The following is a 27,364-nucleotide window of genomic DNA, read 5'->3' on the forward strand; positions in this document are numbered from 1 at the left end:
GCCCACTAGCCCACTGAGCATCTACTCCCTATTCTGCTCAGACCGGTCCTGTCCCTGCCCCACGTTATACAATGTGTTTTCCTACCTCTCATGTTTTCCCTGCCTAAGTATCCTCTGCTTCTATACATGTATTTATCCTAATAGGCTTAGCTCAAACCTGCATCCTCTGAAGCTGTCCCTGACCTCTGTTTCATTAGCAAATCATACAGTCCCTTTAGAACCCTTAATACATTGACACTGGTCTTTATGAGAATGTGAGCTCCTTGAGCTCTTGATTCTGTTTTATTAAACTGCTCTATCTCTTGGTAAGCCTAGTGTTGGGTCCACAGCAGACCCTTACTATGTACTGAAAAAAATGAATCAATCTTCCTACCCACCAGGCCACTGCTGACCCGTCACCAGCCCCTCGCGGACAGCCCCTCTCCCTCTTTTTGACCTAGGCAGTGTTTACAGAGCTTATGACACAGCTAAATGCAATATGATGCCTGTATTATCTATGATTAATTTATGCATATTAACTTTTCCCATCTAAATTGTAAGTCCCTTGAAGATAGATCTCTCTCTCTCTCTAACTCCCAGAGTAATGAATATGCTTAATAAATTACTTGGGTTTAATATATACTTGTTGGTTGAGTGTTGAGTATAAACCTTTCACTAGGGGAGATGCTGTGCTAGACTTTCTATCTTTCTTAGTATCAAATTTAGTGCTGCAGTGTAGAAATAACAACTGCTACCATACATTGAGTTCCTGTTCAATGTATAGCATTACAGACATTGTCTGTACAGGTGGAGTTACGGCTGTTTCTAATAATGGTTATAATAACAATAGTCATATAAGGAAGATTGCATTTTCTTCATTTTGCAGATGAGAAAACAAAGGCACAGAAAGGGTAAGTAACTAAGCCAAGATCTCTCAGCCTGCAAGTGGGAGAACTAGGATTTGAATTCAGGTCTTTCTGACATTAGAGACCACAATGCTCAATAACAAATATGTGAGTTTTTATTTCACCTCTGTGGTCAATTGTGGTGCTTTGCACCTAGTAGATACTTACTGGTTACCCTTCAAGAGCTGTTAAGAGCTTTAGTACCACAGATGTTGAGCATTCAGCTGCCCTGCTCTGTTTCTCAGGCAGTATCCCTGTGACTATGCTGGCACCTGCTGAAAGCCCTGTTCTTGCCACCTCCCAAGAATAGGAGGAACAGGCAAGTACATTAGGCCATCTCTGCTGAGGTTTCCATCAGAGTAAGACTTACTTAAGGCAGGGAAAAGGCTTTTCTAGAGGCTCCCTTTTTATAGAAAAGAATGAGACCGCTGAGAAGTCACCTAGTCTAGCATTTTAAAACTTGACTCTGCAGTCAGCCAGGCAGATGACACATCAGTTTTATTAGAATAAAAACTCCTTAGTGTGTACCCTAACATTTGTTGGATGAATGGATTGTTGATCATCAGAATCATCTAAGGAATTTAAAAAAATAATACTAATTCTCAGTCCTTACTCTAGACCTAACAGGTTTTTTGGATTGGGATCAGGAACGTCGGGTAGTCCAGATTTGGCATCTACAAATTTAATTCCCTTTCATCTTTTTATAGATAAAAGAAAATTGAAACTTAGGCAAACAGATTTAGAAAAAAGACTTAGTTGTGAGTGAAACAGAAATGCTTTCCTATTTTCTTACCATTTTCTGCAACTGGAGGAGTTTCCCCTTCAAACTTGTATGACAGGGGCCAGTTAATATAGTGGAAAGCATGTCCCTTTAGAACTAATGCCTATTTTGTATTTGATTGAATGTTTGAATGCTTGCTTGTATTCTGTGCTAGGTGCTAGGTTTGGAGTTTCAAGGAATCTTTAGTCTTGGGGGCTCTCAGTGCAGTAGGAAGCATATATAATAAGCAAATAACTGTATTAAAATAACTTTATTAAATAAGCCTCTTTCCATGGGAAATCATGAATTTACCTATTCTTGGCCCACATACCTCAACAGCTAATATAATAAAGACCCTAATATCTCTATCCTCCCCTTTCTGCCCTGTTGTGGCTTGTCACTTGTTACAGAATCAGCAGCATTTTAATCATGCAGCAAGCCACAATAGGGCAGAAAGGGCAACACAGAGATATTAGGGTCTTTATTATGTTAGCTGTTGAGGTATGTGGGCCAGAAATAGTTAAGTCCGTGATTTCCCATGGAAAGAGGCTCTCATTTAGATTGGTAAACAGACTGATCCAAAGTGCAGTGTCCTTGCAGGGACATTTCCCTGGGAGGTTGGAAAGTATTCAAAGGTGATTTGATTTAGCTGCTGTCCAAGCTCAGCCGAAACAGCCCATTTTATGGGCCTCTTGGACCATTCTGTGAACTCCAGTGTTACAAGGTGGCATTTCCTTTTTTTCTTTTTTTGATTGGAGGGATGTGATTAAGATAAAGAGAGGAGGAGAAAGCACCAAGGTAGACAGAAAATGATTTTACATATGGCCTCAGTGAGTATGTCTGGCGTTTAATCCCTGTACTGCTGTCAAACTTTGGGCAAGTATCTACAGTTCTCTAATCTTTAGGCCTCTTAACTGTGAAACAGAGGTAGCAACCTTGTTTGCTTATTTAGTGGGATTGTCACCAGGATCAAATGAGATGTGTGAAAATACTTTGAAACTGTAAACTGCACAGTGAAGGGTCCTTTAAATGACTATCAAGAAATCTATTTGGTGATAATGGCATGTGTGTGTCCCAGACATGTGATCCCTCGGCCTGCCTGGAAGGTGGGCTGAAACATGATCACAGTGGAGGATTATGGGAAGTTTCAAAGTACAGTTCCTGGTAGGGTGAAGGACACCTGACTCTGCCAAATACTGGATGTACTATACCAAACATAATGCTCCCTCTAACAGAAGGTGATGGAATCCTTGGATTCTTTGGAAAGGTGAAGCACATTAGAGGAAATGCAACTCAAATATGCCTCCCCAGGCAAGAGAATCCATAGGAAGAAGCTTGTGATGGGAGGATTTAGATGGAAAGATTAGAGTAGATGGATACAAAGTGATGCTAGTATGTAAAATGATTTTCTACCTACCTCAATAAGATCATCATAGGAGAAATGCCCTTTGTAGAAAGATAAAGTCAAGAAAAAAAATACAGAGATTTCTCTGTGACCTTCAGGTCTAGTGAAACAGGAGAATTGCCTTTGGACAGAATTATCTGATAAAGTGAGATCACAGGAATCAGATGATCATTATTTAATGATAGCACTTAATTATTCAGCCTAATCCTAGCTCATTAAAGCAATGTGGAAAGTAGTAGTAAACTTGGTTTGAAACTGTCATTGGTATAAAATATTTTGATGATGACATAATAGGAATCTATAGCAGAGCTTCCCAACCCACAGGTCTCCATACTGATTCCTCCAGCCCTTCGAATCTATGAGTGACCACTCCTGGTTTCCATACTCCTTCAGTTTTCCCCGGTTACCAATGTTCTGGGTGCCATGGATAAAGGTCTGTTTCTGAAACCAGAGCTCTCTTCTTGCTGAGATTCTCCACTTTGACTGAATATGCCCCAATTTCCTTGTTTGCTCTGGCTCATCTGTCAGAGCTATACACTTACTTGTCTTTTCCTTTGTGATCTCTTTTGACTTGGCGCCTAATGGATACTTCTGTTTCAGCGAGGTCCGGTGTGATAGTAAATGATGGACTATTGTGATATCACATGTTGGCTGAGATTTCTGGGTCCATTGCTTCATATCCCATCTGAGTTCATTCTGTAGCAGCCATTTACCTAAAATATTTTCCAGACGTGTGCTTATTATATTAGTCCACTTAATTTGTCTATATTCTTGGGTTTAATCTTTGAAATTTTGAATTAAACTGTATTAACAAAGACAAGTCATTATTTTATTAGATGCACTGTGTTGGCAATGCTTTCCTAAGTTGCCCCAGAAGATCTTTTAATCTTAACAGATATTTTGTCATATTTTATCCTTTATCTATCTTATCTATTGATTCTTGCCTAGGACCAATTATTGTAGGTATCCATACCTGTCTTGGTTACCACTGTGCCTAAACCCAGAGACCATTTATAGTCTATGAATGAGATCATACTCTCTTGTTGTCTTATTATTCTAAAAGTATGACATTTTATGTGAACTAGATTTTAGAACAAGCTCTCCTTTTAATAATCTGGCAGCAGTATAAATTGTTGATGTTTATTATTCTTCTATCCCTTTTACATGATAGATGAATCTGTTCAATTTTGGCTTTTGAGTGACTCATACGTGGTTGGCATTCTGCTGTGGCATTGGGTGGTCTTTAGCATTTTATTGGACTATTTTATGAAACATCTCCAAAGAAATATGTTGGAACTTGTATTTATTGCCTTAATCTTATTGTCTGCATTGAGAAGTTGCTAACTAAATGTTTTCTCCAGCTTTTCCTTAATTGCAGTGTGGTTAATTCCTCTCAACTGCAGGAAGCCAAGGTATTTATAGATTGTTGTTATTATTTTTTGTGGCCAGTAGAAGTAATCGGCATTCAACAAATGCCAAGAACATGGCTTGGCATGAAGTAGTGCATAGAATTAGATCCAGTTCCTGCCCCATGAACTTGATGTGAGATAAGCTAACTGGGGAGGAAAGAAAGAAGAGAAGACATTTTCAAAAAATTGTATCTCTTCTAAAATTGGGAGAAAATGAATTTCAGTTTAAAAGGAAACCTTAAGAATTCAATTAATAGGATAAAACACAGGTGAAACAGTCAATAAAAGCTAAGACAGTATTTATGCTAAATTCATGAATCTAAGGAGTGAGTCATAGTAAGTCCTGGTATAATGGATAATTTATCTCAAAGCAAAACTGGGCTGGGAGCAGTGACGCACACCTGTAATCCTAGCACTTTGGGAGGCCGAGGCAGGCAGATCACATGAGGCCAGAAGTTTGAGACCAACCTGGCCAACATGGCGAACCCCCATCTCTACTAAAAATACAAAAATCAGCCAGATGTGGAGGTGCATATGTAATTCCAGCTACTTGGGAGGCTGAGGCATGAAAACTGCTTGAACCGGGAGGTGGAGGTTGCAGTGAGCTGAGATCATACTACTGTGCTCCAGCCTGGAGTGACACAGGGAGACTCCTTCTTAAAAATAACAACAACAACAACAACAAAAAAAACAGAACTCTAGTGCTGTAAATGGGAGAGGAGAAGAAGGACAGTAGGGAAAAAGTCAAGATGCAGAGATGCATGCATTCAGTGGAAGGGTTAAGGAATTCTGAAAATTACCCTGAATTCATCTCCCTCTCTAACAGCCACATCTGATCAGTTTCCAAGTCCTGCCCTATTATCTCCCAGATATCCTCTCATCCTATCCCTGATTCTTTTACTCTGTTTTAGGTCCTTCTTATCTGTCACTGGTCTCTTGTCATGTCCCCTCCAATCTATCATCCATGAAGGAGCCATATAAACCTGATCAAAGTTCATTGCTCAAAATCCTTAGGTGGCTGCCCATGACATAAGAGTAGCAATGCAAGGCCCTCATGACCTGACCCTGCTGCATGTTCAGCCTCATCTCATCTGGCAGAGGACTTGTAGCATCTGAACACACCAACAGGCCATGCTGACTCAACTCTTCATTTCTGTGCATGCTGATGTTCCTGCCTAGAATGGGCTGCCTTCTCTGTTTTTATCCAACCAACTATTTATCCTTCAAGTTCAAAAATTATCTTCTCTGTGAGTACTTGTGACTTGCATCCAAGCGAATTAGGTGTTTGCCCTTCTGTGCTTCTACTGGACTTAGTGGATATAACCTTATTACAGCAGTGACCTTAGCAATTGTCACTGTTGAATCATATGTCTCTCTTTATGTGTACTGTTAATGTTTAGAAGACAGATGTCATGTCTTTTGGTTTTTATGTCCTCAGAGGTAATGATTGCCAGCTGATGGAAGGACTCCTGGGTCATGTCAGGCTGCAGGCTCCTCAAGGACAGGGTGAATACTGAGTATCTGCAAAGGTTTTCGACTTTCATATACTGCAAGGGGGAAAGACAGGCTCTTGGAATTGTGGGAAGATGAATTTGTTTCTCATTCTGGAAGGTTTCCAGTACTGGAGGACAGGAACAGTTGGTACAAATGTCCTGGATTTGTGGATATAATCTTGATGGGGGGACACCTGTTCTGTCCGCAGAACTGGCTTTTATTTTGGACCCTGAGAAGCGGAAGCCTTCTGCATCTCCCAAGGGGGCAGCCAGGTCTGTGCAGGGAGGTTGCAGACCCAGGTTTGCTTTGTAATACAATTATTCTCACCATCTGGGGTTCTGCCTTAAAGCGTGAGGGTGACTTGAATACTTCTGACCTCTGGAAACTCAGGGACAGTGAATTTCAAAACCAAAAGTGGCAAACAGGCTGACTTACTTTTGGGAACATTAAAGGCCTCCTCCTAAATGAACTTTGTGCATGTAGTTGACCACGTTTCATTTGATTCATCCATGTTACTTAAATTTGTTTAGGAATGGAATATCGTAAATTGATTATTTTGTATTGGGAATTTTAAACATTTTACAATTTGTTAAAAATTATTTTTATTGACTTTCTTGTGTATATACAACTGTTGTCTAGTGTTGTAGGGGAATGTGATTTAGCTAAATAATACAATTTAGAATCCTGAGATTCTGGGAGTCTAGTGAAAGCTATGGTATAGAAGCAAGTGAAAACATTAAAATAACCCAAGTTTAGTACTACAAAAATGGCCTCAACAAATGCTGTACATCATTCTTCAGAGGAGCAGGATACTGCTATGGTGTGGAGTAGTCAGGGAGTACTTCATAGGGAAGAAAATGCAATTTGAGCTGGTTCTCGAAGTGGGGTAGAATTTGAGGGGGTGTAATAGAGAAGAAAGGTAGTTTTGGGGCAGGAAAATAGCTACTGAGATGGGGATTCTGTCTTTCTTTCTTTATTTTTTAATGTATGGTGTTATTTGACCAAGTATTTTATGATATAAATCTAGGCTCATGATCCTCCAGCTCCCTTAGTCTTATCTAACCTCTTCTAATTCTTTTAATACCTACCATGTATTCAGTATTGGGCTGGATACAAAAGAAATGCAAGACATCATTCTTTTCTTTGTGGAGCTTCAGTCTTGTAGATTACCATATCGTATGGAAAAATGTAGAACCAGTAGCAGTTTTTGGAAATGAGAATGTAAAATTAGAACTTCAGATTCTGTCTTGCTGGTATGATACCCTGGGCTTACTTTCATTCTCTCACTGCTTTCCAGATGTGTCCTTTTACTTTTCTCCCATGCTGCAGAGGTGGGTAAATGGGTACTCTCTGCCTTTCACAGACAGGAAACTCAATGTCAGGTGATTTGCCAAAGTTTAAAGAGACAAGTTGGTGGAAGAACCATAGTGAGATGTTTGTGTTTTTGTGTGTTTGTTTAAAAAGTGCTTCTCAGCTGGCTGTAGCATGAAGGGAGCTGCCTTGGAGCATACATAAGTACCTCCTAGCTTTTCTGGGATGGATACTGCCCTTCCAAACATGCTCTGGTATTTTAGAAAGAGGTGTAGTACATCAGATCAACCAGAGTGCAGGTCAGAGTGCAGCAGCTCTGTTGCCGAGGAATTAGTGACTCTCATGAAAAGCACCTCGGACTTGCTCGTGAAGATTCTGAGATCCTTGTCAACTTGGTACTTGATCTCTGAAAATCCGTTCTACCTCAGTCCTCTTGCACCTTGGTTTTAGTGGAGGTAGGAGTTGAGAGTTGGAGTTGATCTTCCTTTGCTTCTTTGACGTTGTCTTTGATGGACACCCCTGTCACAGATTAGGAGGCAAAGCACTATTTGCATTTGCATTCAGTCTCCTACAAAAATGCCACTTCTCAACATCTTCTTTCCATCTATCTCTTCTTTGTCAATTTCAGCCTCTCAGCCACGTTGGTAAGCACATTCAAATTCTGGGCCACTCCTGCCACCCTGAGAGCCGTTTGTCTGTCCCTCTGCACTTCTGCAGCACTATTGATTTGCCATTTGCTTGCACTTTAACTGGATCTGGGTTGGCGTGTGCCCCTGGAAGGTTTTCTGTCTGTTGATCAGAGTTAATGGTACCCATCACCATGGTTGCTAGGATTGCTGTCTGGGATCAGCACAGTGTTGTTGCTAACCATTTTTTTTGCCATGAAGCTGAGGCAGTCCAGGGACTCTGAGGCACTTAGAGGTAAACCTCAGAGCTCTGTTTTTCTTTTCAAAAATCTGTATATAAGGATCTTTTTCTGCCCTTTCTCTGCTTGATTTTGAAATCCATCTTCTTGTTCAGTTGCCTGCGCCTCATTCTTTCTCCCTTCCGTGGTTACTCAGGGTCTCCCTTGAGCCTTCAGTTATGCACATGTGTACACACACACACACATGTAATTAGGTCTTGCTGTGTTGCTGTATACCTAGACAGGCATTTCTCTTGTGGCTGCTCATATTGCTCTCCTTCCTACATAGCCACTTAGGAATCCACAGACAGAACACCCTCCTTAACAGAAAGCAAGCAAACGGTGATTGGTTTGGAGTGTGTATGTAAGCATATACGGGTCTGTGAAAGAATACTAGGTGGGTAAGAGGGGATGCTGGTGTGGCCAGTGAAGCCACTCTCAGTACCTCACATTAAATGTTAAATGTAACCCCAGGAAACAGGATACATTGACACCTCTTTTTTTTTTTAAATGCATAACCTATTGATTTGGTAAATAACTCTAGTTGGTGTAGCAAATATGTACAGTGTATCACTAGTCAATTGCCTCAAAACCTAACAACTTAAAGCAATCATCATCATTTATTCTTTCATAGTTTCTATGAGTCAAGTTTTCAGAAAAAACATAGCCCAGTGGTTCTTGCTCAAGGCCTCTTAGGAGATTGCAGTTAGTCTAAGTTTCTGTTGTGCAGTGGGGCGGTGGTGATGGTGGGATACATGGTTTCCCTTTGGCTTGGTTTTGTAAATGTGGGCAGAGTGGCCCAAGAGGATAAGACTTTGTGGAGATGGGTGGGAGGGGTTTGCAGTTTTTAGAATTTGTATAAAAATACATCCATTGAAATTAATATGAGGTTATTAATAATTGTTGTACTATACCCTTGCATAGCATTTTGTTTTATTCATTTGGTTCCCCAGATCCATCCTGGATAGATAGTGGAGGGAGAAGCTGGTGTGGCCAAGTGCCAAGTTTTGAAGAATATCTCTGTGACCCTGGCAAGCTGGAGCCAGAGGCCTGGGCTCCTGTCTGCCTGGGGGCCATCCAGAAGGGCTGAGCTTGCATCTTCAGCACCCGTTTCTTCCTTAGTTTTCCATGACTTTACTTAGGAGCCAAGACATTGAGAAAGCCCTTCTCTAAGAGAGGTCATGTGCTTAGCTGGCAAGGCTACAGGCAGCATCTGTAGCACCCCTGATGTGCCGGGGGTGTTTTACCATCTTGCTAGTGAAACCATTCTCGAGGAAGGGGAGGGGACACTGCACCAAGGGCAGTTAGCCAGAGCGGGGGTTCACACAGGGCCAGGGATTCCTGGGATGTGGGACTTTTACTGCTAAAACCAGGACAGTGCCAGGCAAATCGGGATGGTTGGTCAACCTAACTGTAGTTACAGATGCTTCCTGGTTGACCTCCACTTCTACCGCCCTTGCCCTTGCTTCTTGCACCTGAGTAACATACGTCATAATAGGTAAGCATCTGGCAGAAGGCTCCCTTGTGGATGAGGGCTCTGGCTCGGAGCGTGTTGTATTTCACTCTGCCCTAGTGGCTCTCAGCCCATCCTGGGTTTTGACCTCATTCCCTCTTTAGTTGGTATCTTCTTGGGATCTCCCAGAACTCCAGGGATGAGATGGTTGAAGACCACAAGGCTCTGGCCACCAAGACGCTGTGTTTCTGTTTGGTGCTGAAGGATTGTAGAGGCCTCTGGGCTGAAAGCCAGTGTGGCTCTGTGGCGTGCTTCCTCTTTGTTTTTGTGGGTGGGAGCTCTACCCTGCTGTCCATTCCAGAGACAAGCCTAGACATTATCTATCAGGGGCTTACAGATAGCCTATGAATGGGAAAGGACTGATGACAAGATGTCCACAGATCTCAGTGCTGGAGGAAGAGTGGATGCTTTCTCAGAGGCTCACTTCCAGGATTTTGCTTTGTTGAATGGGATATATGGAGGGACTGTTGAAAGGGCTTTGTTACGACAGGAGGAGAAAGGGAGATGAGGCCACTGGTGCAGTGGAATAGCTCTGTGTGGGAAAAACAGGGACCTCTATCAGGAATGTTTGTTTAGCTCTGTGGTATGTAATATAAATCTTTTGCCACAAAAAAATCTTTATTAAAATATTGGTTTCTCCTTAAAAATAGCTTTTGTCAGACAAATCTCAACCCTTGCTGTGGGTCATTGGCATCTCTCAGAATGGGAGGCAAGCCATGTGATTTGAGGTTCAATTTCTCAGCCAGAATTGCAGTCTTGCTTTTTTTTTCCTTTTGAGACAGAGTCTTACTTTGTCACCCAGGCTGAAGGGCAGTGTGTAATCTCGGCTCACTGCAACCTCTGCCTCCCTAGTTCAAGTGACTCTCATGCCTCAGCCTCCTGAATAGCTGAGATTACAGGTGTGCACCACCACGCCCAGCTAATTTTTTGTATTTTCAGTAGAGATGAGGTTTCGCCATCTTGGCCAGGCTGGTCTTGAACTCCTGGCCTCAAGTGATCCACCTGCCTCAGCCTCCCATAGTGGTGGGATTACAGGTGTGAGCCACTGCACTTAGCCTGCAGTCTTAATTTTGTTTTCTAAAGCATTTCTCTGTGTCCCAGAGAATACCTTTGCCTGCAGGCTCTGTGTTCTTATCCACGACTACTTCCTTTTTTCTTCCTTCGTTCCTTTTGTATTCATTCAAGATCCTCCAGACAATCATTTATTTGCTAGGACAGAGTGTGGTCATTCTCTCTCTATATTATTAGAATCAAGAGTACACGTGCAGGTCTATTCGATGGGTATGCCCAATGTTTAGCTCCCATTTATAAGTGAGAACCTACAATAGTTGGTTTTTTTGTTCCTGTGTTAATTCCCTTAGGAAAATGGCCTCAACCTGCATTCACGTTGCTTCAAATAACATGATTTCTTTCTTTGTTTTGCTGTGTAGTATTCTGTGTTGCATATGTAGCACATTTTCTATATCCAATTCACTGTTGATGGACACCTGGATTGATTCCATGCCTTTGCTATTGTGAATAGTGCTGCAATGAACATATGAGTGCATATGTCTTTTTGGTAGAATGATTTATTTTCCTTTGGGTATATACCCAGTAATGGGATTGCTGGGTCAAATGGTAGTTCAGCTCTTAGTTCTTTGAGAAATCTCCAGGCTTCTCCACAGTAGCTGGACTAATTTGTATTCCCACCAACAGTATATAAGTGCACCCTTTTCTCCACAGCCTGGCCGACATCTGTAATTTTTTGACTTTTTAACAAAAGCCATTCTGATTGGTGTGAGATGGTATCTCACTGTGGTTTTGATTTGCATTTCTCTAGTGATGATGAGCATTTTTTTTTTTTAACATTTGTTGGCCTTGTGTATGTCTTCTTTTTTTTTTTTTTTTTTTTTTTTTGAGGAGGGAGTCTGCACTGTGGGCTGGAGTGCAGTGGCGGGATCTCAGCTCTGCAGCTCCGCCTCCGGGTTTCGCGGCATTCTCCTGCCTCAGCCTCCCTATAGCTGGGACTACAGGCATCCTTCTCGCCCGGCTATTTTTGTATTTTAGTAGAGACGGGGTTTCACTGTGTTAGCCAGGATGGTCTCGATCTCCTGACCTCGTGATCCGCCCGTCTCGGCCTCCCAAAGTGCTGGGATTACAGGCTTGAGCCACCGCGCCCGGCCGTATGTCTTCTTTTGAGAAGTGTCTATTCATGTTCTTTGCCTACTTTTTATTGGATTTTTTTTTTTTTTGCTTATTAAGTTATTAAGCCTTTGTCGGATGCATAGTTTGCAAATATATACTAACATTCTGTAGGTTGTTTGTTTACAATCTCTTTTCTTCTTCCCTCCTTATCTTTGGCAAATAGAAAGTGCTCTGTAATTTTTAAATAAAGGAATGGAGCTTCAGTGTGAAATACTAGGTGCTTTCCCTACATGATCTCATTTAATCACCCTGGTAATCTTGCAAAGTTTCACTTCATAAATGATAAAGCTGAGGTGCTGAGAGGTTGACCAGATGGCTCAAATTCATAGAGCAGCTAGAAAGTGGTGGAGCTAGAATTGGAACCAATGAGGCTTTTCATGTGATTCTAATATATATTTTTATTTTTAGATCATTGGCTTTGAAGCCAGGATACCTGTGTCATAGTCTCTCTCATTTTCACTCTGTAAGTTAGCAACCTTGAGCAAGACTCCTGATCATTGAACATTAGTCAGTCCTGCCTTGTTGGAGTAAAACAAGTGTGGGGCCAAAAGACCTCGGAACTACTTTCTAGTGCTGATGTCTCTCTTCCCTCTTTGTTTCTGGGAAAATCTGTCCTCACCGTCCATGTGTGCCCCTCACCTCCATCTTCTTTCGCTGGCCGTCCTCGTGCACTCTTTTCTCTTTGACTTCTTTGTTTATTTTGTGGCTTTTCTTGTTCTCTTTCTTTCCATCTTTTAGTTAGAGGAATTAATGCCGGGACTTGATTTCTCAGACTTTCCACTTCCTTTAGCTTAATTGGATTACCTTATCTGAAAAATCATTGCAAAAATAGTTGCTGTTTTGTGATACTGCTGCTGATGTTAATGAGAATGATTAATTCCTCTGCTATGAGGACTGTTGGGTGGATCACCATAGGAAGTTGGGTAATAAGATGGAGTCTTAATAGTGCAGGAGGTGTGGGACTGCCTGAAGGCAGGTAAAGAACTAGATAACATCTTAAAGTTTCTTGCTTAAAAACAGGAAAAGCTATCATTTGTCTATTCATTTGTTTGGTGGGCCAAACTTTGTACTAGGCACTCAGGATACAGTGGTGACAACAACAGTTATACCTTGGAGCTACCAATGCAGTCTAGTTTGGGGAGACATAGTTAATCTAAGAATCAAACAGATACTAACTCAAAACTCTGATAAGTGGAACCGTGTATAACAGGGAGAACTAACTTAGATGTGGAGCTGAAAGAAGATCTAAATGCCAATCACTTCATATGTATTATTTTATTTAATCTTTACAGTGGTTCTGTGAGAAAGATGGATAGAGTGACAAGAGTGGACATCCTTGTCTCGTTCCTGATCTTAAAGGAAAAGCATTCAATCTTTCACCATTAAATAGGATGTGGGTTTTTGTAGAAGCCCTTTATTAGTTTGAGGAAGTTCCTTTCTATCCATAATTTGGTGTGTATGTGTGTCTCTGTGTGTGTGTGTGTGTTTAAATCATGAAAGGGTATGAAAGGGTATTGGATTTTGTCAAATGTGGGGTGTTTTTTGTCTGTTGAGATGAACATATGGTCATATGTTGAACTAACCTTTTTTTCTTGGGGTATATTCTACTTGATCATTGTGTATTTTTGTTGTTGTTGTTTGTATGTTGCCGAATTTGTCTTGCTAGTACTTCCTTGAGGATTTGAGGACAGGCGTTTTTAAAGGCGAAAGCATATGTAGCATATTGTCGTCTTTCTTTCTTCTAACAGTGTAGGAAGATTTAGAAAAATCCTAAAAATCAGCTTCAAGGACTCAAAAGGTATAGTATTAATAATAGTCTGGAGCCATTCCTCCAGGGTCATTGCCGATTTGTAGCTTACACGTTAAGTGATATACGTAAAGATTATTCTGACTTACAGAGACTCAATTGTTAGGACAGCGTGGAATATATTTTAGGGAGATTTCTAATCAAGAGCGTTTAAAATATAGAAAACCTTATATTTAAGTGGGGAACATGCCAGTTATCTGGAAATTTTACTCATTTGTGGGGTTTCATTCAGCAGTGAGGCTGACAAATGATTAATTACTGCATTGCAGACCCCACATTCCCAACTCCAGGAAGGCTTTTTCTGGTCGCAACTTGCTCAGTCAGGAGACACATGTGACAGGGTGTTTACCTCAAACTGAGCCCATCCCGTGAGGTTCTGTGAGTGGTGTCATAGTTAGCCATTCCCTGATGAGGGGTGGCAGGTAGGGGTTTGCCAGTTGTGTGGTCTGGTCATTGGTGACACTCTGGTTGTGCCATTCACCACTTCCGTCTTCACTCCTCTTTGATTCTGTTGAGACTAATTTCTTGATTCTGCCCTTCCATTTACTCTGGCATTTTAGGAACCTAGTTTCTAGTTATATCATTACTTAAAGGGCTTAAAAAAGAAAAAACTTAGCAAACTTTTGAATCTTTCTTTTATTGCTACTTATACATACATACACACATACAAAACCTTTAAATTTGGGGATCTGAGTATAATTCTGGTAAATAACTGTCTTCATTTTTCTCCTCTAAAGAACTTAATACATTTGTTACATAAAATATAAGGAAATCTTTGTGCTATTTTACAGTAACCACAACTAACAACTAACTAACTTTGGTTACTATTTTACAGTAACCATACCTCACTCTGTGTACAGTCGTTAGTCTATGAGAATTCAAGGAGGCCATTATTGTAAAGCTACAAATTCTGTACCTTCAGGATCTCCTTGGTTCACAAAGCAAGAACCTGATAATGCAAAGAATATTATCTTCTTATGATTGTAAAATATTTTCTAAACCATAAAACCTCAATCTGCATTATCTAATTTGGATTTACTGTGGTGCAATCATGGCCCACTGTAGCCTTGACCTCCTGGGCTCAAGCGATCCTCCCACCATGGCCTCCTGAGTAGCTGGTACTACAAGTGTGTACCACCATGCCTGGCTAATTTTTTTCATTTTTATTTTTTATAGAGATAGGGTCTTCCTATGTTGGCTAGGCTGGTCTTGCACTCTTGGACTCAAGTGGTCCCCCTACCTCGGCCTCTCAGAATGCTGGGATTTCAGGAGTGAGCCATCATGTCTGGCCCATCTAATTTTGATTCTTATGACAACCCTGACATGTGGGTAGTACAGATACTAGGTACATTTCATGAATGAAACAAAGGCTTGGTGAGTTTAAGTACTTATAATTTAGGAGGTATAGGATGTTAGTGCTGCGCAAAGCTGAGTGCTTTCATTCTTCATGTGAAGAATAAGGGATCTCTCTCTGTTGTCATCCTACAACCTTCTCATTTCTTCAGTTTACTGTTCTCCAGTAGTTGGATGACCATTTCCCTCTTTCCATTCCCAAAGTCATTTAATTCCATTCCCAAAGTCATTCAGATGAACCAAATAGGGACCCCTGTCCATTCCTTGCAAATCTCAGTGCCCCACCATTTTTCACTGATGTGTTTTTGACCTGACAATTCGGGTGTCTATACACAGGCATCCTCATCTAGCTAAAGTTGAGTTTAATGTAGTGAATCAGGCCTTACTGGGGCATTGGCTTGTGTTCTTCCTGATTACTTATTTCCTACTGAAGTATTAGCATGGTGGTACAGGGTAGGGAGTCCTACACTGGTTCTGATTCTGCCACTCACAAGCTACATTTTCATTCTTTCTCTGAGCCTTGATTTTCCCTTCTATAAAATGAAGGGTTAGATCAAATCACATTTGAGGCCACTTAAACTCTGTCATTGGATCTGACTTCCTTATTGGTTTTCTGGTGTTCTTTGTTCACCTATCCATTCCTGGTTTACCTGATACAGGTGATGATTTTAATGATTATACAGCCTTTGTTAGTGTTTCCTTCTGCCTCACACCATGCATTGGACTTTCTTTCTTTTCCTTTCTTTTCCCTAGAAGAAAATAACCTGTTGGCCAAGTCAGCATCCCAGGTAGGCATGACAGAAAGTGCTGGCTGCCCAGGGTGCAGCCCGGCCTCTGCCTCACACCTGCCTCTGTGACACGAGTCAGAGATTTTAATCACCAACCTGAGGCTTTTATTCAGGAGCTAATAGTTGAAAGGCCAGAACAGTTTCTCTGTCTGCCTGCTTTTTTTCTCTCCTCTTTGCTGTAACCCTCAGATCCTCATAATAAAAATAGTCAGGCCAACCCATCTAAGCTTTTGCTAATGGAGACTAAGAGAACTGAAAGACGCAGCCTCCCCATGGGTGTGCTGGTTGGATTGTTCTGTCTTACCCCGTGTCCGTTTTAGAGAATTGCATGGCATTAGCATAAAGACAAGTCATCGCAATTATTTTGCACCCAGCCCCTTAATGTTGAGGAGCAGGAAGGATTCTGCTGTGATCTCTGGCACATTCATCGGCCCCTGCTGAGCTACTGATCAATAGTGACACAGTTGCATCAGATGGCCTTCAAATAGTGCTTCCTTTTTCAGATGGGCTGGGAGAGAGAGGAAGAAATATAAGTGCCTCATTCCTCTTAGACTACAAATAAATGAAGATGTGGTGTGCAGCTGCATTTCAAGCATTTTGGAAGCTTTTCTGGTGTATGTGAGGGGTGGGTGGGGGGTTGGCACTGAGGCTTCTATCTTGATTGCAGTTAGGATGCAGCAAGGATGCTGGTAAATGTCCACATGGGCACTCTGAGTCGCTATCCCCACGTCCCTTACACCCTAGCACCTGGAGAGCCTCAAGCAAGCCTCACAAGTGGGGAGTGGGACACCCTGACGCAACTTTTCTCTTTTTCCTCCCCTCCCCCAGAGTATTTAGTAGGAGTTTACTGGCTGAGTGTGTGCCCCGGAATCTGGGGCCGCTCCTGCTGCTGCAGTTAATGCTGCTTTGTTCCATGCTAAATGAGGCGAGAACTTTCACCCTGGTCACATTCATAATCCCGCTCAGCAGGACGCTCAGCTGTGCACAAGAGCAGTTTCTGCAGGCAGGGAAGGGCTTTCCCTTTGGAAAGTCCTTTGGAAAGCTCCTTTGGTTCTCTGTTTCAGGAAGCTATCAGTACAGAGGATAGGTTCAGGGACTAACTCAGACGGGCAATCTCAGCTGGGGGTTTCTAGGCACGACCAGGGTATCAGATTTCTTTATGCTTGTGTGTGTTTTGGAGAGAGGACACGGTATGACCAGGAGACCAGTGGGATATGAGGAGGTAGACAGGGAGACCAGTATGCATTTGGGACCCCCAAGGGAGAGAGTTGGGAAGAATGCAGGGGTCCTAGACTGGAAGCCAGGAGCCTGGGGGAGACCGAACCCCTTTTCTGCCATCTGCTAACTGCTTTGGGCTTCACTGTCCTCTGTAAAAGAAGGGAGTTACCTCTGAAACTCACATGTTGTATGCTGTGTGCTGAGGCTGTAGAACTGAGCAGCTTCAGAGAGGAGATGAGAGCTGGGAGTGCAGTAGAGGCAGGGACCTTTACGTTATGCCTATTTCTGGGGGTCCTGTCCTTTCCTGTGGCCTTGCCTGCGCTAGCTAGTCAGCGGGGCTTTAACAAACCCACAGCAGAAGATTCTGCTAGCTTCTTCGGAAGCATGTTTTCTTGTTCTTAATGATAGTTAACTTGGCTAGTCATAAATCCTAAATCTGCCTCCCCTGAAGTGGGGAGCGGTTAAAATCTCCACTTGATTTTCTTGTTTTTCCACCTGCCCCTTTCTGCGGGCTTCCTTGGAGTTTCCTGAGCACGTGCACTGAAGACCTGGCTGGGGTTTACACGTGATTTTGGAGGCTTCCCCTTTGTGACTGCCTCCTGCCTGCCCTCTCTTTTAATCTCCTCTGGCTGTCCCAGTCTCTGGTATCCAACTCCCCAGGTTGTCAGAGTGAGCTTTTCTGCCTGAGCTCCCGCCGGCCTGTGCTGTGCCTGTGGGGTTGTGCTGCCAGACGAGATACCACACACCCAAGCCTCACCGAGAGCAGTTCCCTTCTTTCAAAGCTTGACTTCCCGCAATCTCTGCCTGCTTTTGGTCTCTTTCCAGGGCTTTCAAAGTTACTATTATTATCTTAAACAATAGATTTTATTTTTTAGAGAAGTTTTAGGTTTAGAGAAAAATTGAGAGGCAAGGCCAGAGGTCTCATATATTCCCTTCCTTCCCTATTTCCTTATTATTAACATCTTACATTAGTGTAGTACATTAGTTATAATTGATAAGCCAATATTGATACATTATTATGAACTAACATTCACAGTTTGTATTAATGAACTAGCCTTCCTCATCCTGAGGCTAGGCTTTTTGTGTCCTGCATTCTATGCAGAGCTAGTTTTTCGATCTTGTTCAGAGTTCCTATTTGTTACTTGTGGGAGGCTTAATCTGATACTAGCTACTCCAACTTTATCAGAAGCAGAATAATCTGATGCATTTATTTTTGATTGATAAATACATTTTTTCCTTGTCTCTGGAAGCACCTGACGTAAACATTGTGAGTAAAAGGCGTTTCCAGAAGAAGGTGATGGTGATGGCAGAAAGTCTAACAAGTCTATGGATGGCGATTACATTGGTGGATGTTTCAAGCTTTCTGTCTTGCTGCTTTTCACATTATGATTCATGTACCAGGGGCCACAATGGTAGAATTGATTGGTGTCTTCAGAAGTTAATCTCCAGAAAACAGGGTGGAAGCCAGAAAATGAAAGCACTTTATGAAATATTAACTTAGTACTGAGGCTGAGGTTGTCCAGAAACTTATTAAAAAAATTTGAAGTCCTTCAGTTAACTTTATTTGCAGTTAGCTCCTGCTTATCTGCAAGATGAAGCCACAGATAGAACAGATACAGATAATCCCTTATGTTGATTACCTATACAGTTTGCATCTTCTGTATAGTTTTTTTCTTTCTAGATGTTAATGAAAAAGAAGTAGGCCCTGATATTTTTAAACTCCTTTACCTTATTTCCCCTTAAGTTCAGTGGTCAATGTTCTGAATAGAGGCCCTGTCTGATGTCTCACAGCAGGGATTCCTGGAAGCAGGGGCTACAGGAATGCTACAGAAGTCTTACAGAAGGCCAGGTGATTAAAAATCCACCAGCAGGAAGGTTTAACATACCACCCCTCTTGGTAAACCACGAATTGCATGTGCTACTATAAGAGCATCTGGCTTAGGTCCAATTGAAGTACCTGGATAAAAGGCAAGTAAGTTTTACTGTGGGACTATACAGGGTGTAATGGAGGGCTGGAAGGAGCAGGCTGATGCCTCAGATGCCGGAACACCAGGCAGAACCTAGGACTCAGGATGCTCCTCAGAGGGGAGATTCTCCTATGGGCACTTGGGGTGAATCTGTGTTCATTTTTGGAAGATTCTACTCAGTCAAATGTATTTTGAGCATCTCCTGTGTGCCTGGACCTATGGGAGGCATGGTCAGTTAGTGATGACTAAAGCATGTTTTAGCTGTGTGTTCTAGACAGGAGAATTGCAGGGAGGTATAGGAGTCCTCCCTAAGGGCATCTCACCTACCCTGGAGGTCAAGAAAGGGGAAGTAGAGATTAAGCAGAAATCTACAGGAATGTTGGAAGATTAGGGGACGAGTGGGTAGAAGAAGAGTGTTCTGTGTACAGGGAGGAGCATGTGTAGATGCCCTTGAATGTGAGAAGATATGGTGTGATTGAGGAACTTCTGAATAATTGGCAAGGCCACTGGTGTGGTGTGAGATGAAGCTCGACCATGTGGCTATGTAGGCCATGCTGAGGATTTTGATTGCCATCTTTGAGCAAATGGAAGCAAGTGTGGGGGGTTCTTAAAAGAAGGAAATAAGATGACCCAATTTGCTTTATAAAGAGATCACTCTGACAGCCTCATGGAGAATGGTTTGGAGAGGGCCATGTGGGTAGTGGAGAAACCAGTAAGGAGGCCATTGTATAGACAAAGTGAGAGAGGAAGATTTTCTGGGATCAGGTAATGGCAGTGTAGACAGAGAGGTGGAGGGGAGAGAATTAGGAGGTCCTGGTCACTGATTAGCTGTGATGGATAAGGGAGAAGCCCGTTCAGGGATGACTCAAGTTTCATGCTTGAAAAACTGGTGGATTTCCTGGGGGCTACTAATCACGATGAGGAAGGCTAGAGGAGGAACATGACATGGGAGAAAGAGGGGAAGAAAGTATGCATTTCCATTTTGAAATATATTCCTCCAATTCCCAGGCATCAGGCCAACCTAGCTCCATTGTCCTAGGAACCTGTGGGAGCCTGCATCCTGCAGGAGAGGCAGATAAAAGGAGTACTGTTTCAGAGTGATCACCTGCCACCAGTGTATCAGTCTTTGACTGAAGGCAGGGAATTGGTTTTGCCTGACCTCTGTAGGAATTGACAGAGCCCGGATCTCTGAAAGTTGTTGGCTCCTAGGCCTGAACCTCATCTACCTGCTGAGCTCACCTTCCAGTCAAGAGTGGGAGGGTGCTGCCTGAGTTCAGTTTACTGCAGAATTGCTTGAAGTTGAGCAGTTAGAAGGGCCACCCTCCAGCAAGTGCGTCTGGTCTTAGATGGTGTCTTACACTTTGGTCAAGATGAAGACTCAGGGACAGACAGAAGTTAGTTGTGGAGGTGGTAATGATTAGTTATCAAGGCACTGTTCGTTGTGGTGTCATATGTGTAAAGAAAGTATTCACATGTCACACCCTCTGGTTTTGCCCTGTGCAGTAGACTTTCTGACCCTTCCTCTGCTTCCCTGGCGTTGTAGTTCTGCTGTTGATTCATGTTATTGGTGTGGATGTTTAGCTTTTGTCTAGGAGATGCGGACCTGAATCCTGCTTTGTATATTGTGTTAATCTCTCTGGATGACTCTAAGGTGCAGCTATAGCGAAAACAGGTTATTTATTCCAGACACATTCTCAGAAAGGCAAATTAGTGATTCTTTTTTGTAAATTTTTTATTTTTAAAACTTTATTTTCAATTTTTGTGGGTACATAATAGGTGTATAGGTTTATGGGGGCACATGAGATATTCTGATACAGGCATGCGGTGCATAATAATCACATCAGGGTAAATGGGGTATTCATCACCTTAAGCATATATCCTTTCTTGGTGTTACAGATAATCCAATTACACTCCCAGTTATTTTTAGATGTACAATAAGTTATTGTTGACTGTAGTCATCCTATTGTGCTTTCAAATACTAGATCTTATTCATCTTGCCTAATTATGTTTTTGTACTCATTAACCATCCTTCCTTCCCCCTACAGCTACCCTTCCCACCTACTGGTAACCATCATTCTACTCTCGATTTCCATGAGCTGAATTGTTTTAATTTTTAGCTCCCACAAACACATGAGAACATGTGAAGTTTTTGTCTTTCTGTGCCTGGCTTATTTCACTTACCTCCATTTTTATCTGTGTTATTGCAAATGACAGGATCTTGTTCTTTTTCATGGCTGAATAGTACTCCATTGTACCACATTTTCTTTATCCATTTGTCTAGTGAGGGACACTTAGGCTGCTTCTAAATCTTGGCTATTGTGAATAGTCCTGCAATAATCTGAAAGTGCAGATATCTCACCAATATACTGATTTCCTTTCTTTCGGGTATCCTAGCAGTGGGATTGTTGGATCATGTTGTAGTTCTAGTTTTAGTTTTTTGAGGAACCTCCAAACTGTTCTCCATCGTGGTTGTACTAATTTACATTCCCATTGATAGTATACGAGGGTTCTCTTTTCTCCACATCCTTGCCAGCATTTGTTATTGCCTGTCTTTTGGATGAAAGTCATTTTAACTGGGGTGAAAGATACCTCGTTGTAGTTTTGATTTGCATTTCTCTGATAATGGTGTTGAGCACCTTTTCATGTACCTGTTTCCCATTTTTGTGTTTTCTTTTGAGAAATGTCCAGTCAGATCTTTCACCCATATTTAAATCAGATTATTAGATTTTTTTCCTACAGAGTTATTTGGACTTCTTATATATTCTGGTTATTAATCCCTTGTCAGATGGGAAGTTTGCAATTTTTTTCTCCCATCCTGTGGATTGTCTCTTCACTTTGTTGATTGTTTCCTTTGCTGTGCAGAAACTTTTTCAACTTGATGTGATCCCATTTGTCCATTTTTGCTTTGGTTGCCTATGCTCATGGGGCTTTACTCAAGAAATCTTTGCCCAGTCCAATGTCCTGGAGAGTTTCCCCAATGTTTTCTTTTAACAGTTTCATAGTGTGAGGTCTTAGTTTTAAGTCTTTAGTTCATTTTGATTTGATTTTTGTATATGGTGAGAGATAGGAGTCCAGTTTTATTCTTCTACATATGGATATCCAGTTTTCCCAGCACCATTTATTGAAGAGACTATTCTTTCCCTAACGTATGTTCTTGGGATCTTTGTTAAAAATGAGTTCACAGTAGATGTATGGATTTGTTTCTGGATTCCCCATTCTGTTCCTTTGGTCTGTATGTCTGTTTTTATGCCAGTACCATGCTGTTTTGGTTGCTATAGTTCTGTAGCATAATTTGAAGTCAGGTAATGTGATTCCTTCAGCTGTGTTCTTTTTGCTCAGGATAACTTTAGCTATTTCTGGGTCTTTTATGGCTCTGTATAAATATTAGGATTCTTTTTTCTATTTTTGTGAAGGATGTCATTGGTATTTTGATAGGGATTGTATTGAATCTGTAGATTGCTTTGGGTAGTATAGACATTTTAACAATAGTGATTCTTCTAATTCATGAACATGGGTTATCTTTCCATTATTTTGTGTCCTCTGCAATTTCTTTCATTAATGTTTTATAGTTTTTATTGTAGCAATCTTTTACTTCTTTGGTTAAGCTAATTTCTAGGTATTTAGATTAGTGATTTTCTTTGCATGAATGGGAAGGAAGGAAGGAAGAAGAGCGAGTGAGTGTGTGGTGTGTGTGATGTGTTAGTAGGGGTGTGGGGTGAGGCAAGTGTGTGGTAGGGTAGAGATGGGTCCCATCTGGGTATTTGTGTTCAGGCCCAGTGGTGGGTCTCAGTGGGCAGCAGCCCCTTTCCTGGTCTGCAGGGATCCAGTGGGAGGACCGTACAGTCCCCCAGGCTCCCTGTGATGGGTGACCTTGCTCGGTCCTGTGGCCCCAGCTCTCATGTGATGGCTGAGGGAACATGAGCCCCTCAAGGCCTGTGTGTTCCTGACTACAGGGCATTCAGGGCAGGAGCCATCAGCTGTGCAGTGTCAAGGAGGGGGGCATGGAAACTGTCCCCGGCTGGAGGGCCTGTGAAGTTGGGCAATCACGAATCTGGGCCTCACGTCATCCCTAGCTCTGGGTCACTGTCTTGTTGACACACTGCACCGCCTCAGCAGAGCTCAGAAGAAAAAATGTAACCACCATTAAATCTGGCCACACTATTAGATCTAAGTGGTTTTGTTTACCTCAGCGAGTTGCAAGGTTCTTCAATAGCTGTGTTGCTCCCCAAGGGCCGTGGTGGGGCTGTCCTCTTGGGGCCAAACTGCAATGTGCTCACTGCTTGCCAGTTGTGTTCTTCAGTGTATTAGCACAAACTGTTGATCAATACTAGGGGAAATCCCTTTGTGATAATTAGTTTTTGAAACCCTCTTCACTGGGGTCAGACTTCAGCTCCAAATTTCGGGAAAAACTTGCTTTTCCCGTAACCACAGAACATTCCTTTCCCGCACAGATGACTGTCATAGTCTTATCTTCACTCTTAATGGAATATTTGCTTGGGTAGACATTTAAGTTATTCTGGGCTCTTAATTTCTGGTATATCCCTTGGGCTGTTTTATTTAATTTATGTATAATAAGGAAAGGCAAGTCCCAGTGGGTCAGTGTCTAATGAGATGGTGTATATGAAGGAACTCATGTCATAGATGCTTAATCAATGAATCAATGTTGGGTTGTCCTATTTTCTTGTTTCATTCTTATAAGAAATGATATCTAGAGATTATACCTTTTTAAGTTTTTACTTTTGACATAGAGCCTCACTCCATCATCTGGGCTAGAGTGACATGGCATGATCTCAGCTCAGTGCAACCTCTGCCTCCTGGGTTCAAGCAATTCTCGTGCCTCAGCCTCCTGAGTAGCTGGAATTACAGGCATATGCCACCACGCCCAGCTAATTTTTGTATTTTTAATAGAGACAGGGTTTCATCATGTTGGCCAGGCTGGTCTCGAACTCCTGACCTCAAGTGATCTCCTTGCCTCAGCCTTCCAAAGAACAGAATTACAGGCATGAGCTACAGTGCCCAGCCAAGATTATACTTTTGATCCAGCAATCTTACTTCTAGGAATCTGGCAATCTTACTTCCAGAGCTACTTGGATGGGCTCAAACTTGTATAGATGAAAAGTATAATTTGTAATAGTGACATAGCATGTCCATCAGTAGGGGAGCCATTATGTGTAATGTAATAGTCTTGTATTCATTGGCATAGAGAGATGCCCTAGTTGTATTTAAAGTCAAAAAACCAAGTTGCAGGACAATGTGAGTAATATGAACCTTTATATAAAACAAACTCCCCCCATCTGTGAATATATACCCATCAGTACACAAAGAGAGATGTACATCAACTGTTACAGAGGGGACTTTATTCTTTTGTGCTGCATATTTCTGTATTATTTGAATAGCTTACAGTAAGAAAATACTCATATTAAGCATTCATCTTCACATTCAAATTGGTTTTAAAATAACTTCTAAGTATAATAAAAAATTTTAAATAAAGTAGTTCATTTCTTTCTTCCAAACAGGAACTTAATCAAATGTGTCAGGTATCTAAAACATCTAGGCCTAAATCAGTGAAGTTCCATAGTTAAAAAAGGTATATATTCTTTTTTTTTTTTTTTTTTGAGGGCACTAATATTTGCCAATCACTTTTGTGTAGGACATTTTATTCTGTTTGATCTTTACTGAGAGCCAATGTTACAGTTGAGAACATTGAGACAAAAAAAGTGAATTGCCTTGCCGTAAAATTAGTGGTGGAAGAGTCTTCATACCCAAGACTTTCTGGCTTGAAAGGCTGCTTGGTTAGACACAGTGCTCTACTGGATCTCTGGTTAAGAGCAAGATAAAGGAAGCAGTAATTTCTGGTTAACTTGCTCTTTATAAAGTTAGAAACAGACTCAGAACAAAACACCCTTCTGGCTCTTAATTTCTTCATCTGTCAAATGGGCAGGTGAGCTGGCCCTTCACCCTTTGGAACTTTCTGGGATTAGGGACACTTGCTACCCCTCCTCTCAATGAGTGTTTGCTTCTCCCCCACAGTACGTAGGAAGCCTGGACGTGCCAAGGCCCAACAGCAGGGTGGAGATCGTGGCTGCCATGCGCCGGATCCGGGTGAGTGGCCAGAGGCGGGCTGTGTGGAGTGGGGAGTCAAGTATCTTAGCTGCTGGCCCTTCTAGGTAGGGCTGGAGGGGCCAAAATGGATGGCTGCACCCCTTGCAAACCCAAACTCCTCCTCTCTGTACCCTCCGGGAGGCTGTTCTGAATTGAATGTTTGATCTTGATGAAAGGCCAATGTTAAAATGGATGTGATGGCTGGAGTGGTACCATCTTCTCTCTCTTGTGACCTGTAGCTCCTCAAACTGAGATGCACGTTACCTTGATGATGTGTAGTGACTGGCCAGGGACTGATGTCTCTTTTTTATTCAAAGATTTTAGGGAAAAGGTTTAGTAGTTAGCTGGTAATTGACTCAAAACATTCTTTAAAAAGGTAATTTGTTGTGGTATAGAATATAAGATTTACTTGGATTTTTAAGAGTAAATATGAGATTTTAACAAAATTTTATTGGTTGGATGCTTTAGGCTCCGGGAGTGTCAGTGCATTTTCTTCTGCCATTTTGTCTACTTTCGGAAAGTTCGGTATACCTTCTCGTTGATATATGTGGTTCAGTCTATGAACTTGTTGCTTTCTGACTCTGTGGTACATGGAGCTGAGACTGAACAAGAATTAAATTCTCTTCTGATACCTGCAAAGGAATTTGTCCATGTTCTCTGCACTGGAACAGAATAAATTACTTTGTACTTGTGCATTTCAAAGGTAGGTTCGGGATTGGTGAAATGGATTTTAATTGTTTATTGTAAGAGAAAATTGGCATTAGAGATGGCACGATTGGTCATCCCTGGATGCAGCCTGGTTTGCTCTTTAGAATCATTGTTCTGTAGAATAATCTACTCACCTAAATGGAAAACATGTAAGTGATGCTGTAGCTTCATTTTTCCTTCTTAGTTTTACTTTCAGTCAATCCTTCATCTGGTCAACAGAAACTTCAACTCAATGACAGCAACGTTGGGAAGAAAATTTGCATGATTGGGGCTCTTTCTCTGCACAGTTCATCAGCCTAATAAAATCCTTTCATTGCCTTGATCTTCCCAGTATTTCAGCATTTTTTTATTGTTAAATTAAATTTATTGAGACTGCCATTAAATACAACAGTACTATTTTCATGGACACAGTAAGAAGTAGCTTCAAAGCACTTTTACTTGAGTTGTTTCATTCAGTGTTCACAGCAGGCTGTGAAGTGGGGTACCAGTCACCCTCATTTTCTAAACTGAAGCTCAGAGGGGTATAGCGAGGAGTCCCATAGGTCTAGGAAGGGGCAGACATATGGCCTGAATGTATTTCTTCACTCAGTCTCATGAGAACATGCAACTTTTGAGTGTTTCCAGGCCTCCTCTTTTCCTTCACCCTCTAGCTCAGATAGAAAGCACAGAGGCCTCGGCTGGGGAACATCTGGAGGTGTTACAGTTGTTAGGATGGGCTGCTACTTTCACCACAGTTGTGGTTGCTGCTGTGATAAGAAGGACTGGACCTGCAGCTGGCCTGTCCTTGGGGTTTCAACCAAAAATAGTGCCTTTTTAATTCACTTTTGACTAAGAGACAGAGAATATGTTGTCAGTAGTATCACTATCATTATGAAAGTGATATCTCTGTTAATAGTAGTCACTATTAGGAATAGCTACTTATGTGCCAGGTGCTTTGTTAGGCTTTTTAATATTGAAATAATATTTTATTATTTTATTTACTATTTACAGCTACTCTAGATGAGGATGTTATTATTACATTTTATAGATGAGGAAATAGAACCTTGGGCAGATTACATAATTCTAGGTCAAGTTGCTGTGAGTAGGAAGAGTCGGGATTCATATTCAGGACTGTGCTGGCCCATTTGTAACCCTGCTGAAGGCTCTTTGTGACCCTAATATGAGTCATTACCCCTGCTGAGGAACCAAAGAACTGGTACATGGAACCTCCCCAGTAAGAGAGCCAGTGGCAGAGATATAACTTTGTGGAATAAACAGAGGTACAGGTAAACATCACCTGGAAGCAAGGGAAGGCCGAGGCATGGGATGGGGCTGGCCGGTCGTGGGATCTGGAGGTGTCTGGGGTTAGAATGTGACCCCAGTCTCCTTTTCCCTCATCATCTGCCAGCCCTTATGGCCCATGTGCCTCTTCCTGTAGCTCCCTTCCTATGGGCTGCTTCCAGTGCTTAATGAGCAGCTCATTAAATTAGAGGGAGCAATTAATTGGCCAGAAAGCTGTTTGGTCTGGCTGGCCAGTCTCTTGTTTAGACTGGCCACCATTAATAGCAAGTGCTGTGG

At 41.9% G+C, this 27,364-nt stretch overlaps 1 protein-coding gene across 2 annotated transcripts in view; it reads left to right on the forward strand.

The window, feature by feature from the left end:
* C1H1orf226 (chromosome 1 C1orf226 homolog) overlaps positions 1–27,364 on the forward strand; it is a 327,193-nt gene that overhangs the window by 58,130 nt on the left and 241,699 nt on the right. For both annotated transcript variants that reach the window (XM_017948808.3, XM_009185747.4), the window contains exon 2: positions 25,028–25,099. In XM_017948808.3, the coding sequence (XP_017804297.1) occupies positions 25,028–25,099 (72 nt within the window). The remainder of the gene's footprint in view (positions 1–25,027; positions 25,100–27,364) is intronic.

This window comes from Papio anubis, chromosome 1, assembly GCF_008728515.1.
Source record: "Papio anubis isolate 15944 chromosome 1, Panubis1.0, whole genome shotgun sequence".
In the NCBI taxonomy this organism is placed as follows: Eukaryota; Metazoa; Chordata; class Mammalia; order Primates; family Cercopithecidae; genus Papio; species Papio anubis.